The sequence below is a fragment of the Phoca vitulina genome, unplaced genomic scaffold, assembly GCF_004348235.1.
Source record: "Phoca vitulina isolate PV1807 unplaced genomic scaffold, GSC_HSeal_1.0 scaffold58, whole genome shotgun sequence".
Taxonomy (NCBI): Eukaryota; Metazoa; Chordata; class Mammalia; order Carnivora; family Phocidae; genus Phoca; species Phoca vitulina.
In genome coordinates this window covers 1,915,229-1,930,234 of record NW_022589761.1, presented here as the reverse complement: position 1 = coordinate 1,930,234, position 15,006 = coordinate 1,915,229, and the positions used below count along the sequence as shown (strand labels likewise).

Genomic DNA, 15,006 nt, shown 5'->3' with positions numbered 1-15,006 from the left:
AACGAACACATGAAACAAAGCTTGATAATAAGGACCGGAGCAGCCTTCATTCAAGTAAAATTTTAAAAACCATAATAAAAAACCATCTTTCTATTATGACATGAATTTCTCACCAGCACCTTCTATGGATAGGGTTGGCTAGTTTTTCTAAACAACATTGTATATCATGTACCCCTAATTATTATTGTTATTATTTTTTTTTTTAGTGGCAACTTCTTTTTCATCCCGGGGGGAAAAAAAAAAGACAACGGAGAAAAGAAAAGCATTTCCCTCAATACAGCAATTTGATCTAAAAAAAGGAATTACTCATCAAACCTGCAATGGGCATCTGTCTGCAGATAATTCCTGACCATGGATTCATTTGGCTGTGTGTTTTTTAAAAATGCACGTGTAAGATGGCAAGCCTGGCAGCGCCGGGCAGCCGGGGCGCGGGCGGCGGGCTCGGATTCCTCCGCGAGTGCAGTTGGGACACCACGTGAATTGATTTTCTCTGCAGTGACCGTTCCAGCCTGACTGGCACCACGACTGCCTCTCAGCACATCTCATGGGGGGGGGGGGGGGGGGGGGGGGGGGGGCGCTGATGGCAGCAGCTGGTGGCGGATCATAGAGGTGTTTTCAACGATGAAAACACAGCCCCTCCATCTTCAAGGCAACACTAGATCATTTAGATGGCATCATTTTTCAGTTAAGAGCATGATTGGGGGACCAAGACGACTTAAGAGTTGGAAGGGGTCCCCAGCTTTCTCAAGCTTGGAGGACACCAAGCCTTTCGGAAATCACTCGTCTTCCACCTGCGTTGTTTAGAAGTACTTGTTGCCGGGTAACAGTTTAGCAGCCATTTTCAAGGGCTGGGGATTTGTTTTTGTTTTTTTTTTTTAATTTTTTGTTTTTTTTAATATATATATAGATATCTTTTTTAAATTTTTTAAATGTTCTATACACTAGTGGGGGGGGTTGTACATGATTTTTTTTTCCCCCTTGGAATGCAGTTAGCAAACTCTTTTACCAGATGCATAATCTTAAAACTGTGTAAAATAATATTGCAATATACAGGTCAGTTTGCTCAGTTACGCTCCTCCTGGGCTTTGCAGCCCTCCTCTGTTAGCTCTGCTGAGCTCCCTGCCTTGACAGCTGTGGGGTCTTCGAAATTCCCAGAAGCCTCCGCGTCGACTCTGGAGCGTTTGAACCGGCGGTCGGGATACTGGCTGTTGTCAAAAGGCATACGATGGACGCAGAGCACGTGGGTCTTCAGGTTCCCCTTCTGAGAGGCACTGTAGGGGCAGTATCGGCACTGAAAAGGCCTGTGACCTGCGGACACAAAGAGTGGCAGGTCAGCTCTGCTGCTTGTGGGCCCCGCCCCCCGCCCCCATGGCTCAGAGGACATCATCATTACTGCCGAGAGTCTCAATATTATGATTGCACTTACTGTGCAAAAATCAAATTAGCAAAGGACAGGAAAGTAGCCAATATATTTGGACAAATAGTAAGTTACTTGGAGAAATAATAAGTTACCGACTAATAATAACTTGGCCGGGAATGTGTAGGATCTTCCCATCCTAGGGAGAGTTTTAATGCAGACTTTCCAGGTGACAGAAGACAATGTTCCCAACACCTAGGTTCTTTTTCTATAAAATGTTAGATAGCCAATATTTTAGGCTTTGCAGGCCAAGACACAAAATCAAAGATATTATGTAGGTACCTCTATGACAAGAGAGGAAATAAATTTCCAACGTTTTATTGATGAAATTCAAAACTCTTTTTCTTTTAGATGCTGAAATTTGAATTTCGTATGATTTTCCTGAGAGATGAAATAGTTCTTCTTCCTTGCTTCCCAGCCCCCCAACCGTTTAAAATGTAGAAACCATTCTCAGCTCCCAGGCTGTACAAAAACAGACAGGAGAGGGATTTGACCCCTGGACCGTGCTTTGCTGATCCCGGTTCTACACATACAAAAAAGCCGTAAATCCCTCCACCTGGGATCCTGACTCAGGTCTCAGCACTAAGCCAGTTCACTTTCTTATCTGTCCATCAACTCTTTACAGATAAGCAACCGGAGCATGGCGCCTGTGAGAGGGAGTGTGTGTTTGCATTGGGCTGAGGGAAGGATGTGCCCCGAGCCTTGCTCTGGGGCAGGGCTGGAAGTGCTAAGCTCTTGGAATTTGCAAAAACTCAGCGTTTCAAGAGGAGACTGTAGAAGATGTCTGGCAGGAACCAAAATCTCCAAATGGCCAAGGCCAGTATGGTTTTAAAGAAGTTAGGTTTTGAGTAGTAACCCTTGGCATCAAATTTTTCTAGACATGTCTCAATCAGAACAGAAGACGGATTCTTGTGGAAATCCACATAGTCCTCCATGCTTGAGCAGACACGCACACATTTCTGCCATCTTGAGGAACCGGGAAAGCATCTGGTTTGGGAAGTTCTAATAGAACAATTGCATTCCCCCTGATGCTCAGAAGCTGTTGATGTGCCATTCCTGGAAGCCCATAAGTGCTGTCCCACCCAGCACCCAGAGAGGTCAGGGCCCAAGTCTGGGTTTCATTTGCTCAGAAAAATAAACAAGTAAATAAATGGGCGCAACCATTTACACCAGGAGATATCCAAACAGCATATTCAGCACTTTTTCTAGAACAGTAATTGCAGAAGTCCTGTGTATCTACTTAGCAAAACAGTCTTGTTCCTGCGACACTGGAACCCAACCAAACATTTGGAGCTGAAGCTCACTTTCACTTCATATGGCGCACAGTGCCCGATCCTTCCTTCTTTCTTAGTGGGTTTATGGAGTTAGCACTCTCTTTCTTCCCTCCTAGCCAAATGGTCTGCAGGGATGAATCTCTCCTACCTATTGAATCTTCCTCTTTCCCATCCCCCCTCAGAGGCTGGTCCGTTGTGTCCCAACCCTTGCCCAGACTATGAACACCGCAGCCTGCGGGAGGGTTTCGAGATTCCCACGTGTCCCACCTGCAGCGCAGCCTCCCCAGGAATACCAGAGCGGGCTCCAAACGCAGGAGGACAGCTGTGATTTCCTTGCCTCGAGTCTCTGATGGCCACCGACCCTCTGAGAAATCATCAGGACCTTCAAGTCCAGTCCCAGCCACCTCACCAGTCTCCTCTGGAGCATCCTCCCTCTCTCCATCTGTCCACACCAAACCAAACCATTCGTGGTCTCTGCAAGAAGGCTTCATTCTGCAGGGTCTCCACGTGTTTGCTGTGTGACCCTCTCCCTGAAGTACCATTTCCATTCTCTCTCTTCTTTCAAGGTTCTGCCCAACTGGGATGCTGCTTTTGTGGGCCACTGTGTATCGGTCCCCCTTGATTGGCTGTGGGCTCCTGGCAGGAAGCAGAGCCATCTTAGTATCATTGGTGCCAAGCCGCACTACCTGGCACAGAGCAAGCAGGCATGAACCGTTTCTGGAATTGAAGCATTATCTTATTCCTTCACCTTGCCTTTTTTTGAAGGTATTATAAATTTTTGGATAGCGTTTCTGCTTCTTTTGTTTCCATTGTTGCATCTAACACAAGGCTGAATTTGATCAACTTTCCCACTTGCCAAAAGCCAATTTGCAAATCTGTGGACTTTGGAGTGAAGAATAAACAAAACCCAAGAAAAGTACACTTGCTGTTGGCCCTTCTGCACAGCCTACCGCAGCCAGAAGAATACCACCAGTCAGCAGGAGGGGCCTGGACCTGAGTGTCAGGTGAGAGAAAGATGCACCAGCGTCATTCCCCTCCTGCCTTCCTGCTACCCGGCACCACCCTTAAGGCTCGGTCACTTCGCCCACAGATGACAGGGAAGGCTGTGCGCTGGTAGGGAAGGAGAACCAAGCCTCCTATTTCTAATGTGGATTCAAGAGTTTTACAAAGAATGTAAGTGGCCTTATTCTTCATCACATCAGAGTTAGGGCATAGACAAAAGGGAAGAATCTGGGTGCCAGTGAGTGGCAAGTGGGACAGGAACAACCATTCTCTCCGCCATAATAGTGAATCTAAGTCAGTCCTAAGCTGGGAATCAGTGAGTTTCAGGCAGATCGCAAGACTCAACCACCCAACTCAAGAGGCTGTTCATCCCTGTAGACACCAAACTACTAGGCCAGGGCTCGGTGAGAGAGGATTCAGGGTTACTCTGCAGGAGCAGCTCCTGAGCAGGAGAAAAGACAGCCCAAATCTATAGCTAGAGACATAGGAACTAATTGAAGGTCATCCAAAGAACCTGAGAAGAACTGAGACTCCAGTTCTCAGGAAGCCTAAGAAATGTTCTGAAAGTTTCTCAGAAATATCTTCTCAGGAATAGACTCCATCTTCTGGCTTGCCACCACGGACAGCAATGTGGCCGCTCACTATGCCAATTACCATGGCTCACAATTTATGTATCATATGGCAATAAGTCACTGACGGACACTATCACCATAGTCTGACAAGTCTCTGGAGTTAAGAACTCCGAATAATAAATAAATGAAAATAAAAAATAAAACCAGAACTCTTGGCACCATGATCCCAAGAGTCTAGCGCAAGTATGAAGCAAGATGGCCGAACCGTGATCTTGTTTAATAAACCCACCTTGGGTCCCCAGGATTCAAAGTGGGTCTTCTGTTCTTCCACTGTTCCTGCCTGGCTGTCAAGCCTGTTTATTATATTGTCTATCATCATTACGAATAATACATTTCTGTATGAATTCTATGCTACAACCTTTGGAAGCCACCCTCTCTGCAAATCGTACCACAGGGGAGCCATGGGACACGCATCTTGGCAAGCCCAGTGGAGAACCTCGAATATCACCTTTATTCACAATAAAAGCCTTTGTGAATGGCCAACTTGGCATCAAAGCACCAAGTGCATTTTTCCCACCAATTGATTTTAAAATATTAGTCATGATTTTAACCTATGGCTATTCTGAGTCTCTAGGTCTTGTTAGAGTCAAAGAGGTACTATAATCCAGGCATAGTTGGATACAACAGTGATCAAAACATGAGTACTGAATTCGTTTGCATTTTAACTTAGGTGAGATGGAAATCTATATGTAAACATATAGAACACTGCATGTGTACATTTGTAGGAGGAAGTCTGAACGATATTGGAATCATAATCAATCCTGATCTTGCAATATACTTTGTAGATAGAAGCATTGTAGGTAATGATGGTAGTACCTGAAGATCCCGAACACCTGAAGATCTTGAAACTCTCCATAGTCCTTTACATAGAGTTTTGTATGTGATCCTCATATTAGAGCTTTATGGCAAGATGAGCAAGTTAAGATACAGTAAATCTGGACGGTTTGAATTTAGAACAAATTTCCACCGGATATAAAGTACCCAGACACCCTAATTCTCTGAAATCTTTACAAGAACCATGATTGCAATATGTGCTTACAGGATACACATACACACAACACACACACACACACACACACACCCTTCTCAGTGGCTTGCTGAAAGGTCCAGAAGAAGGCAGTGTGTTCTCTCCAGGATCAAATTTAAGTGAAAGGTCTGTCCTTTGGTGATGGGAACATTTACTTCCAAACAGAAAGCTATTGTTATGCAAATCACTTTTGAAACCTGATACATCTCTGAGTCCAGCTAAACCTGGATGGAGCGGTTCAAATTTCTCTATGCTATTTGTACACTTGAAGCCCCGGGCAACTGGGACAAATGCAGTGATGTCAAGGTCTGTTAGTTTTTGGCCAGAGATCATAAGCAAGGGCTTCAGAACAAACCCCAAATCTGAGAACTCCCAGGAATAGTTAGCTGTGGTGTTCCAAATATTTGTGGCCAAGAAGGGATCCATCTGCAGGTAGAAGCAGCAGGAGGGGCCCACGGAAGTCTGCTTCAAGCTTCTGCTGTCCTGCCTGGGGTGGAGGTGGGGCTTGCGGGGAAATCTGACCTCCAGATGGAAGCAGGTCATCCCATTCCCAGAGGAGAAGCTGATGCAGCCGGCAGGGTGACAGGGCTACCCCTTGGTGAGCTTTGAACTCTGCAAACGTCCATCCATCCCTTTTGAGTGAGATGAAAACCAACCACACCACCTTGGTAACCTGGAGATAGAGTCGACGATGCACCTGGGTCTGCAGGTGGCCATGAAGGTGCTAAGGTTCATCAATTCTAAGACAGAATAAGCTTCCCCATTAGCAACCAGCATGGAGACGGCGGCCTCTGTCCAGTGTAACCCCACTGAGAAGCACTGCACTCCAGGGCGGCCTTTGGCCAAGAGGAAGTCGGGGAGCTCTCCTGGCTTGGCAGTTTTGCTTTGCTCTCAGGTGTCCTCCTGCCACACACTGGGCGGCAGGAGTCTGACCAGGAGCTTGGGTTCAAAGCATAGCTTCCTCCCTTGAGAGGTGGGGAGGCTACTTAACCCAAACTTGAGTTTCCTCTGTGTCTGGCCCAGAGTGAGGAATGGGATCTCTCAGGGCTTCGGTTCCCACGTCTTGAAAACAGAGGCAGGGGAGCAGTGATGCTAATACTCCCACCGTAGGATGTTGTGAGCATGGCAGGGAATTGTGTGTCAAGTGCGGAAAAAATCCAGAGCTATAGAAACGTCAGCTGTCTGTCACTGTCCTGCTTACTGTTCTCACTGTTGTCATCGGGCAGCCCGTCTAAGCTGGGTCAGGGGCCTCCGGGCTCTGTTCTTCATCAAGGTACTGATACAGCAGGGTCTCCTGCATCACTGCTATGTGCTCTGTGCCTCGGGGGGGCCTTCGGTGAGAGCTTACGACGTTGTCTCTCCTCTGGGCATTTGCCCTTGAACGGGAGCTTTGGGAAACTGGAAGGCCTTCAGAGTCCAAAGGAAAAGGTTGTTAACAGTTGCATTTCACGTGGAGGGAGGTCAGCAAGTGGAGGTGAGGATGGGCTTCGGGTCGGACCGCATGCCAGAAACATCTCCCCATCTAGAGGATCCTGTTCTAGTCAAGGGCTAGACCAGGAACAGCACTTTGGAGCAATGTGGGTTGTGACAGAGTAGAGGTGACTGGGGGGTTCTGAGAGCTCAACCCAGAGGAATGTGAGCCCCTCTAGGTCCTTCCACTGTCTTCACCCTCAAATCCCCCCCCCCAGAGTTTGCTGCCTTCTGCATCCAGGACTCCCTCTGCTCTCCAAATGCTTCATACTCTTTCCTGCCACAGGATTTTTGCTCCATCCTTTCTCGTTCCCTAATCTGGAATGCTCTCTGCCCCTACTTCATCTAATTACTGTAGTTATCTCCTCTAGTACACCTGCCTCTGCCTCGAGGAGGAGGCCCGAAGACCCAGACTCACCATGGTGGTGGTGAAGGCCATCAGGGCAAAATCTGCGGGAGAGTTTCCAACAACGGTAGCTGAACAAATAAACAATTACGTCTATCTTCCCCGCTAGACAGTCGGTTCCACAGTGCAGGGGCTGTGGGGTTTTGTTTTTTGCGATTTTGGATTATTGCCATTTCTCACCACCTAGCACAGTGCTTAGAACATCACAGATATCCAGCAAGTATTTTTTAAGTAAAGGAAGGGATGGATGGATGGATGGATGGATGGATGGACGGAAGAAAGAATGAGAGAGGCAGTCAGGAGAAAGAAAGGGGTAGAAGCCCTCCTCCAGACAGAGGGACAGGCTTGACCTCAGGCACAGGGATAGGAAGCCTGGGATCAGTGCGGGGGTCTGGGAACAAGGCATGGTGATGGAGGTGAAGCCCAGTGAGGGAGCCGGACAGGGGCCAGGCTCACAGGACCCACTGGGGAGCTTGGCCCTCCTTCCATGGGAGAAGGAAAGTGGGGAGGCCTTTCCATCTCTACAGCAACACAGCTGAGTGCAGCCCCGACCCCTGTCTGTAGCCGGGCCCTGGGCCCTGACGTGCGGCCAGATGGGTGCCCCCCACTGCCCACCCCACTGCACTCCCCTCTCTCCACCTCTCACTTTGAGGCCATCAACATTTCCCATCACTGCCATGTGAAAAGTAAGTACATCATACATTAATTTGTATTGTCACTGCGCCGTAGAGACGTGGTAAAGAGCACATTCATTTTTAATCCACTATGAATAATATATAAATATGTATACAGTGTGGAGGGTCAAGAGGAGTAAGGAGAAAGCAAGTCGTACATTGTTTATAACAAAAGTGGGGAAACAAGATATTTTTCTTACTTGCTACGATGGAAATATCTGCTCTTTCTCGGTACCTAAGGGGGAGAGGAAAATGCCTCCCCGTGGGGGACCATCCATTAATTACAGCTCCACACTTGTGGACAGAGATGGTGCTGTTTCCACGGAGCCTCCAGACTTTCCTAGCCGATGGTTTCTCTTCTGGTGTGGGATGGCAGATAGGAGGGGTTGGAGGAGTTAGCAGCCAACCTCCGGTGTTTGGTCTTGGGACAACTCATCAGGGCACATTTATAGGAATGGTGTCAATTGTCCTCACAGTCGCCAGTAGGGAGATGTGCTAGAGACAAGTCTTCCCATTTTACAGATAGGATAACCGGGCTCAGGGAGAGTAAAGAATTGTCCCAAGTCAGGGCTATGCAGCTAGCTGGTTTCTGACCAGGAGCTCAACCTCAGGGCTGTCTCCCAACACACGCTCACCTCGTCCCACGCTCACAACAGACGCTCACGCTCACCTCGGTTCCCTCCTGCCAATCACTCGTTGGAAGAGTCTCCACACAGAGCTATCTGCAATCAGGACCCAGGATGTTCCAGGAGAGAGTCTACGAACACCCTGGAAGGGCATGCACTATAATGTGTGTGTATGGGATATCGCTCCCGTCACATGCCACCCCCCTTAGGGACAACAGGCACCACTGTGGCCTCGAGACACCCACCAAAGCCAGGCATTACACACATGGCTGTCACCAAGCCACAGGACTCCAAGCTTCAATCACGCAACTCCTGGAACCCAGCCCACTTCCACGAGCACACATTGAGTACTTACTGCATACATTACCCCGAGCAGATTGCTGTGGGAATGACACAGGACTTTCAGCGCCACAAGGATGGGAAGGGCATCTTTTCTGCATGCCTGACACAATGCCCACCCAATAGAAGCTGAGTGACTGGCCACGCAACCTAGCGGACACCGTCTCCAGCAGGAAGAGGAAGAGGCCAAGATTGTATGAGGCGAGGACATCCAGCTGCTTTGAACCAGGCTCCAGTTTCCAGTCAAAAAGATGGCACAGAGGACAGGCCCGGAAAGGGCCCGGGGAAAGGAAGAACATTCTTGAGGAAGGACCCATGAGCTGTTTGGCCAGAGGCAGGGTCTACATATGCTGACAGAGGCACAATTCTGGACATTGGAACAAGGGCATCCATGAATCATGGTACATGGTCAGCACAAGGAAGAGGGTCCAGAAGAGGGTCACGTGTGTAAGCGGTAGGGAGTAGGGTCCCTGGCCCCAGGTAGACACAGAGACACGGGCCATCCCCCTGTGTCCTCACACTGCAGAGTCAACCCCCCACACCCGGGCAGACTTTCAGATCGATCACACAGGGCCCTTTTATTGTCCATTGAAATAAATGGGAAAAGTTGGCATGTGGGTAAATGAAGAGCAACATTGCTGCCATGACTTCTAGATCAGCCCCGGCCACAACCCATGTGCACCCTGGGTGGGCGTTGACCCTGAGAAAGCCGCCTACAGCAAACCCAAAGCTGGCTCACCTGGAGACACTCCCATTGTCCTTTCTGAAATACCTTCTTAGGAGCACAGGATTATGGAGTATTTGTAAGACCCCAGGAGGGTCTCCCACAGCCACATTTTATGGCACTGTTTTCTAGAAGGGGCCAGCTGGTGAGGTGGAGAGGAGTAGCCCTCAAAGGCCCCTCCCATGCACAGGGCCAGGAGGTTTGGGAAGCGCCACCTCTGAGGGGTACCAAGAGGGATCCTGAGCAACACCACTCTTTCTATTGCACCCCAACTGGAGAGTCCTTTGCATTCCTGGAAACTAAGGACATTTGCAAGATGCATGCTGGTAGTTAAGAAAATGGTCCCACCTCTAGAGCCAGCTGTGTATGTTAGAAACACGGCCCCCAGAAGTGGAGGAATCCAGGCGTGGGGGTACCAGCACGCTCTCCGGTGGGGCAGGCCTCAGGCTGGTGGTCTGGTCTCCACCCGGCCCTTCCCTGCTGCTCCCTCTGAGCATCTGCGGCTGACCCTGAAGCTGCCAATTGGAAGGGCTCCTGCCCAGGACCCTGGCCATCGTTCCAGGTTAATAGGCTCAACAGCGGCAATGAGATGGGTAAAAATATACATACACACACTGAGCCAACAGAAAGAGCTACTACTTTCTCAGTTGCACACATTATATATACATATATATATATATATATATATATATATATATATATATATAATTTCCCTAATTCCAAATAGGCAAGAATGGTTCTAATCAGGTGCATAATTTATGTTTTCAGTTTTCAAAAAAATATTCATCCATCTAATCAAAGATGCTAAAACACTTCAGAATATCCTTAGTATAGATAATTTTAGGTTTCAAATTTCCTGTGATTTGGGTTTTAATTTAAAGCACTACCAAAAAATATTTCACTATTTTAAAAGTGAATTTTTATCCATGTGGTAATGGATTGGAGACGCCAGTCAGTGTGAACTGGTGTATAGTTCAATATCTGTAACACAGATCTGAGTATATGCAGGGGTTAGTAGACACACTTACATTTCCTTGTTCTGTCCGCTCAGCGCACCAAGAGCCCATGACATCCCAGGGGCAGCAAGCACATTTAGCACCCAGACTTGACTTTTAGTACCATTCTCAACAAAAGGAACCAAGGTTGCTTGTGGAAATGGCTGATTCTAGGGCTAAAACAGGAAATAGATAAGATGGTCCTGGAGTGTCTTTTGCCAGAAAGTAAGAAATTGCTCCAAATGCCACGCATTGATGGGGGTATGTCAAAGTAGCAGGGAGTCAAGTGAGAGAGCCCCCAGTGGCCAGAGCTGCAACAATTTTAGCAACAAAGTGAATGACATGGTATCAGATTATAAACCAAAGTATCAACAAGCATCCACAAGTCATACTGACATAACTAAATGATTAAATCTCTAAGTACATGGAAAAGGACAGACAAATGCCCCATGCATTCCACAGGCTTTATGGAAGTCTCCACTTCGAAGGTGGAATATAACTCCTGCTCCTTCATGTGGGCTGGGTGGTGATTTCCTTCCCAGGGAAGTGCCAGGAAGAACACAGTGTGGAATGGGGAAAAGACCACCTTCCCAGGGCAGACAGCTGACAAACACAACCATAGCCGGGCCACCACGGTCCAAGTGATGGCAGTGCCCTGATTTGATACAACGGGAAGCCACTTCACCTCTGTGGTCTTCTGCCCAGAAACCCACAACCCAAGTCTAACCATGAGAAATCCCAAGGGAGAGACATTCTACAAAATATTCCTCAAAACTGTCAAGGTCATCCAAAACAAGGAAATCCTGAGAAACTGTCACAGCCAAGAGGCACCTCAGGAGACATGACAACTAGATGTAAAGTGGTGCCCTTGGTGGGGTCCTAGAACAGCAAAGGGACATTAGGTAAAAACAAAGGAAATCTGAAGAAAATAGGGACTTTACTTAATAACAGTGTATCAACATTGAGTCAGTAATTGTAACAAATGTACCCTACTAATGGAAGATGCTGACAATAGAGGGAAATGAGCACCATACGAGAATTTTCTGTACTATCTATGCAACATTTTTGTAATTCTAAATCAATGTTAAAATAAAAATTTTATTTAAAAAGTTTCTTAAAAGGTGAAGTTGGTTGATTTTCAAGGGACAGAGACAGCACAGCGCCCCAGATCAGGAGCGGGCCACAGCTGAGAGTGTCCGGCGGTGGAGGGGGGGGGCAGCGGGACTGGAGCACCCTGCCGGGCCTGCACCCAGGGTGGGTAGGGGGGCAGGAAGGACTGGAACACTAACCCCCGTCCTGCCCCTCCTCGGAGGCAGCATCGCTGTGACTCAGGCACAGTGGGGAAGGGTGCGGACTCTCCAGTCCGAAGCCTGGATTCAAACCTTATCTGTCTCCAGGGTTTCGAGATCTTAGACCAGCTATCTAACCTTTCCAGATCTCACTTTTTTCATCTGTAAAATGGGCATAACAGAGCTCCCGGGCAGTGTTGATGTGAGGATTAGAGGAGGGGAGGCCTGTAAGACACCGAGTGCCACGTGGGGCGGGTAAGACATGGTAAATCAGGATCCCCTCCATACGGCTGTAAGTATCGAAGGACCTGCTCTGTGACGTGCCCGTGCTGGGGCAGCCTTGAAGGAGGATCGCCATTCCAGTGGCAATGCTGAAGGCAGGTGTCAGGGTCTCCACCTGCCAGCTGAGGACACCAAGGCCCCGAGAGGCTGCAGGTGTGTCGGGGCCCCGAAGCCCAAGAGAGTCAGAACCCAGCTTTGCAGCAGCTCCCTCTGAGCCTGCAGCCGGGGCCCGACCCACTGCGTCTTGCCGCCTCTCTGCAGCATCAGATTCAAGTTCAGTTAGCAGGAGAGCTCAGAAAGGGAGGCTGGCCTCCAGGAGGCATCTGCAGAGAAGAGTGTCTGGCAGGGGGTATAGGAGTCTTCCAGATCCTCCCGGTTCTGCACCCACCCCACCTCCCCCCACCCCAGAAGGATGAGACTCAGGAGCGTCCTGCCCTTCCTTCCCCATGGCCTCAACGTAGTCCCTTCCTCAGCAGCTTCACGCCCAGACTCTGGCCGCTGCCAGGCAGATTTTGCCTTAAACCATGTTGATGTGCTTGCCCGCCCGGCAGCCTCTGCGCTCGGCTCGGCCAAGCCACCAGCCTGCCTGGGTGGGCCGGAGACACAGCCCGAAGCGCAGGCCTCGGGCACTCACAGGCAACTATTGATCCGGGATCTTAAATCACTCCCCGGATTTTATGAAAGCATTTATATTTATCATTAAATAACCTTCAAAGGGTCGATGAACTTACTTTCCTTTTTCGGAGATTTTTAGATGTGTAATATAGTAAGACTCTAACCATGCCCAGTGTTTGTCGCTGGGTGAGCGATTTCATCCTGAAAGATGTTACAGGAAACCAAAGAGAGAGGACACTGCCCTCAGTGCAAAGCAGGAGCCAGGAACAGAGGGGCTGGCGGCTTGGCCCAGGTCACACAGCAAACACTCCCCCTCCTGCTACCCTCTGGTCTCCGGGCATTTCCGGGGGAGGGTGGGGGCAGGAGTCGGAGCACAGCACTCCTGAAGGTGGTTTTCCGTGGAACCAAGCTGACCGCGATTTAGGGTTAACAAACAGCCTTAGAAAAAAAAACAGTGAATCAAAGTTGGATAGTCTTGCTAAAATAAAGCTAGAGCGTTTTTTGTTTTTAAGTTTTTAATAAAATCTTAAGTGAAATGATTAAGGTGGTACTCGAGAGATGGTGAAGATGGGAGGGCTCCTAGGATTCGCCAGGGCGGCACCTCCTCTTTACCCTCTTCCCATCCGTGTCTTCCCTCCTTGGGGATATTGGGCTAAATACAGTTATCTCATGTCCCCGTGGCAACAAGATGGGCAGTAGAGACCTAAGGAGTTTAGCAAGCTTAGCAACAGCAGTGACTCCATGTGACCTGCCTCTGGCACCCACAGCCCACCCCAGAACATCAGCGAGGACTCTCGGGGCAGATGAAGGATGCCAGAAAGACAGAAAGGGAGCAGGTGCACCACTCACAGCAAGCCGGCCCCCACATCCTGTCTGTACGTGTGTCCACCCCCACTCTCCAACCTTCAGCGAATCCTTATTTCCTACCACAGCATCTTGCTCCTTAGCCTGGCTTTCCAGCTTGCAACCCCTTCTTACCTAATACCCACTGCCATCCCCACCAGGAATTTGCCCACTGCAGCCCCCAGATTCCTCCCAATCAGACCCACCAAAGCCCCAGTCCCTCCTAGAAGCCTTTCTGAGGACCCAGCCAGCAGAGCCCCCACCGGCCCTTGTCAAAGACTCCACACAATTAGGTGCTTAATTTTGTTCGTTGGGCACTGCCCACTAATGGTTTCCCATGGCGCAGGCTTGGAGGGTCTCTCCCTTCTCTCCCTTCCCTGGCACAGGGAAACTCCTGTGGCTCTGCACAGAATAGGGGCTGGATAAGGGGCTCTGGGGTTGTTCCCCTTGAGCAGCCACTTAAGAACGGCTTGGGCCCCAGCCTTGGGTGGGTGACCCCTGTGTCCAGCCCCATTTTCTCACCTTCATGGGGGCCTGGGGACCCCTGGCATGGGCAGCCCTGATCTTGAACAGGCTTGCTTCCATTTCTGGTCTTGTGAGGAGTGCACATATCGCGATCTTGCTCCCCTTCACCCTGCTTGGTGTTCTTCACCAGTATGAGCCACCCCTCCTGACAGGTGACCCCCCCCAGGCCCCTCCCCTGGGTTGTGCTCCATACCTGGGAAGCCCCGCCCCTGCTCTGCTGCTCTCCTCCCCAGGAAAATCTAAGTGCTCTGTGCCCTGGAGACCCCTGGGGACACCAGTCCAGACCGCTGCACTCCGCTCCCATTCTATGCGCTCAAGGAGGGCACAGGAGGGCTCGGCCATTTTCGGGCACACTTTGGGTCATTGGGTGGTTGTGCATTTTCCTGTGTTGCCTTCGGGGGAGCTCTGTCTCCCCATCAGTCACAGCTCCCTGAACCACACCCTCTCCTCCCCAGGTCCTCAGCAATGCCATTCCCACTCCCTGTGTGACTGTGATGTCACCACTCAACCGGACCCACCCAACCTGACCTAGAGCCCCCAACCCACCCAACCTGTCACCACCCAACCTGACCTAGAGCCCCCAGAGCCCAGGTGGCAGCTCCGTGGATTCCATCAGAACCCTGGGCGGACACTCTTTCACCCCCCTCAGAGATCACAAGCTGGTGGCACACACATTTATTTTTTGTCCTCAACACTATGAGGGAAAACAAAGAGATTTTATGTAAAAACGTGGATTTCCAGTTTATCTTGAAAAGTCAGAAGTTCTGGCAAGATCCTCCCAGAGGCAGCCGGTCAGACCCAGGTCCCAGTGGCCGCTCCCTCCCCCCACTCCGGGAGGTTAGTCATGGTTCACCCTTGGGCGCACC

General features: G+C 49.6%; 1 protein-coding gene across 8 annotated transcripts in view; it reads right to left on the bottom strand.

Moving 5' to 3' along the window:
* Positions 1-568: 568 nt before the first annotated feature.
* Positions 569-15,006, bottom strand: part of ZNF536 (zinc finger protein 536) — a 422,991-nt gene continuing 408,553 nt past the window's right edge. For all 8 annotated transcript variants that reach the window (XM_032390475.1, XM_032390478.1, XM_032390476.1 and 5 more), the window contains one exon: positions 569-1,308. In XM_032390475.1, coding sequence (XP_032246366.1) covers positions 1,064-1,308 — 245 coding nt within the window. In that variant the 3' untranslated portion in view covers positions 569-1,063. The remainder of the gene's footprint in view (positions 1,309-15,006) is intronic.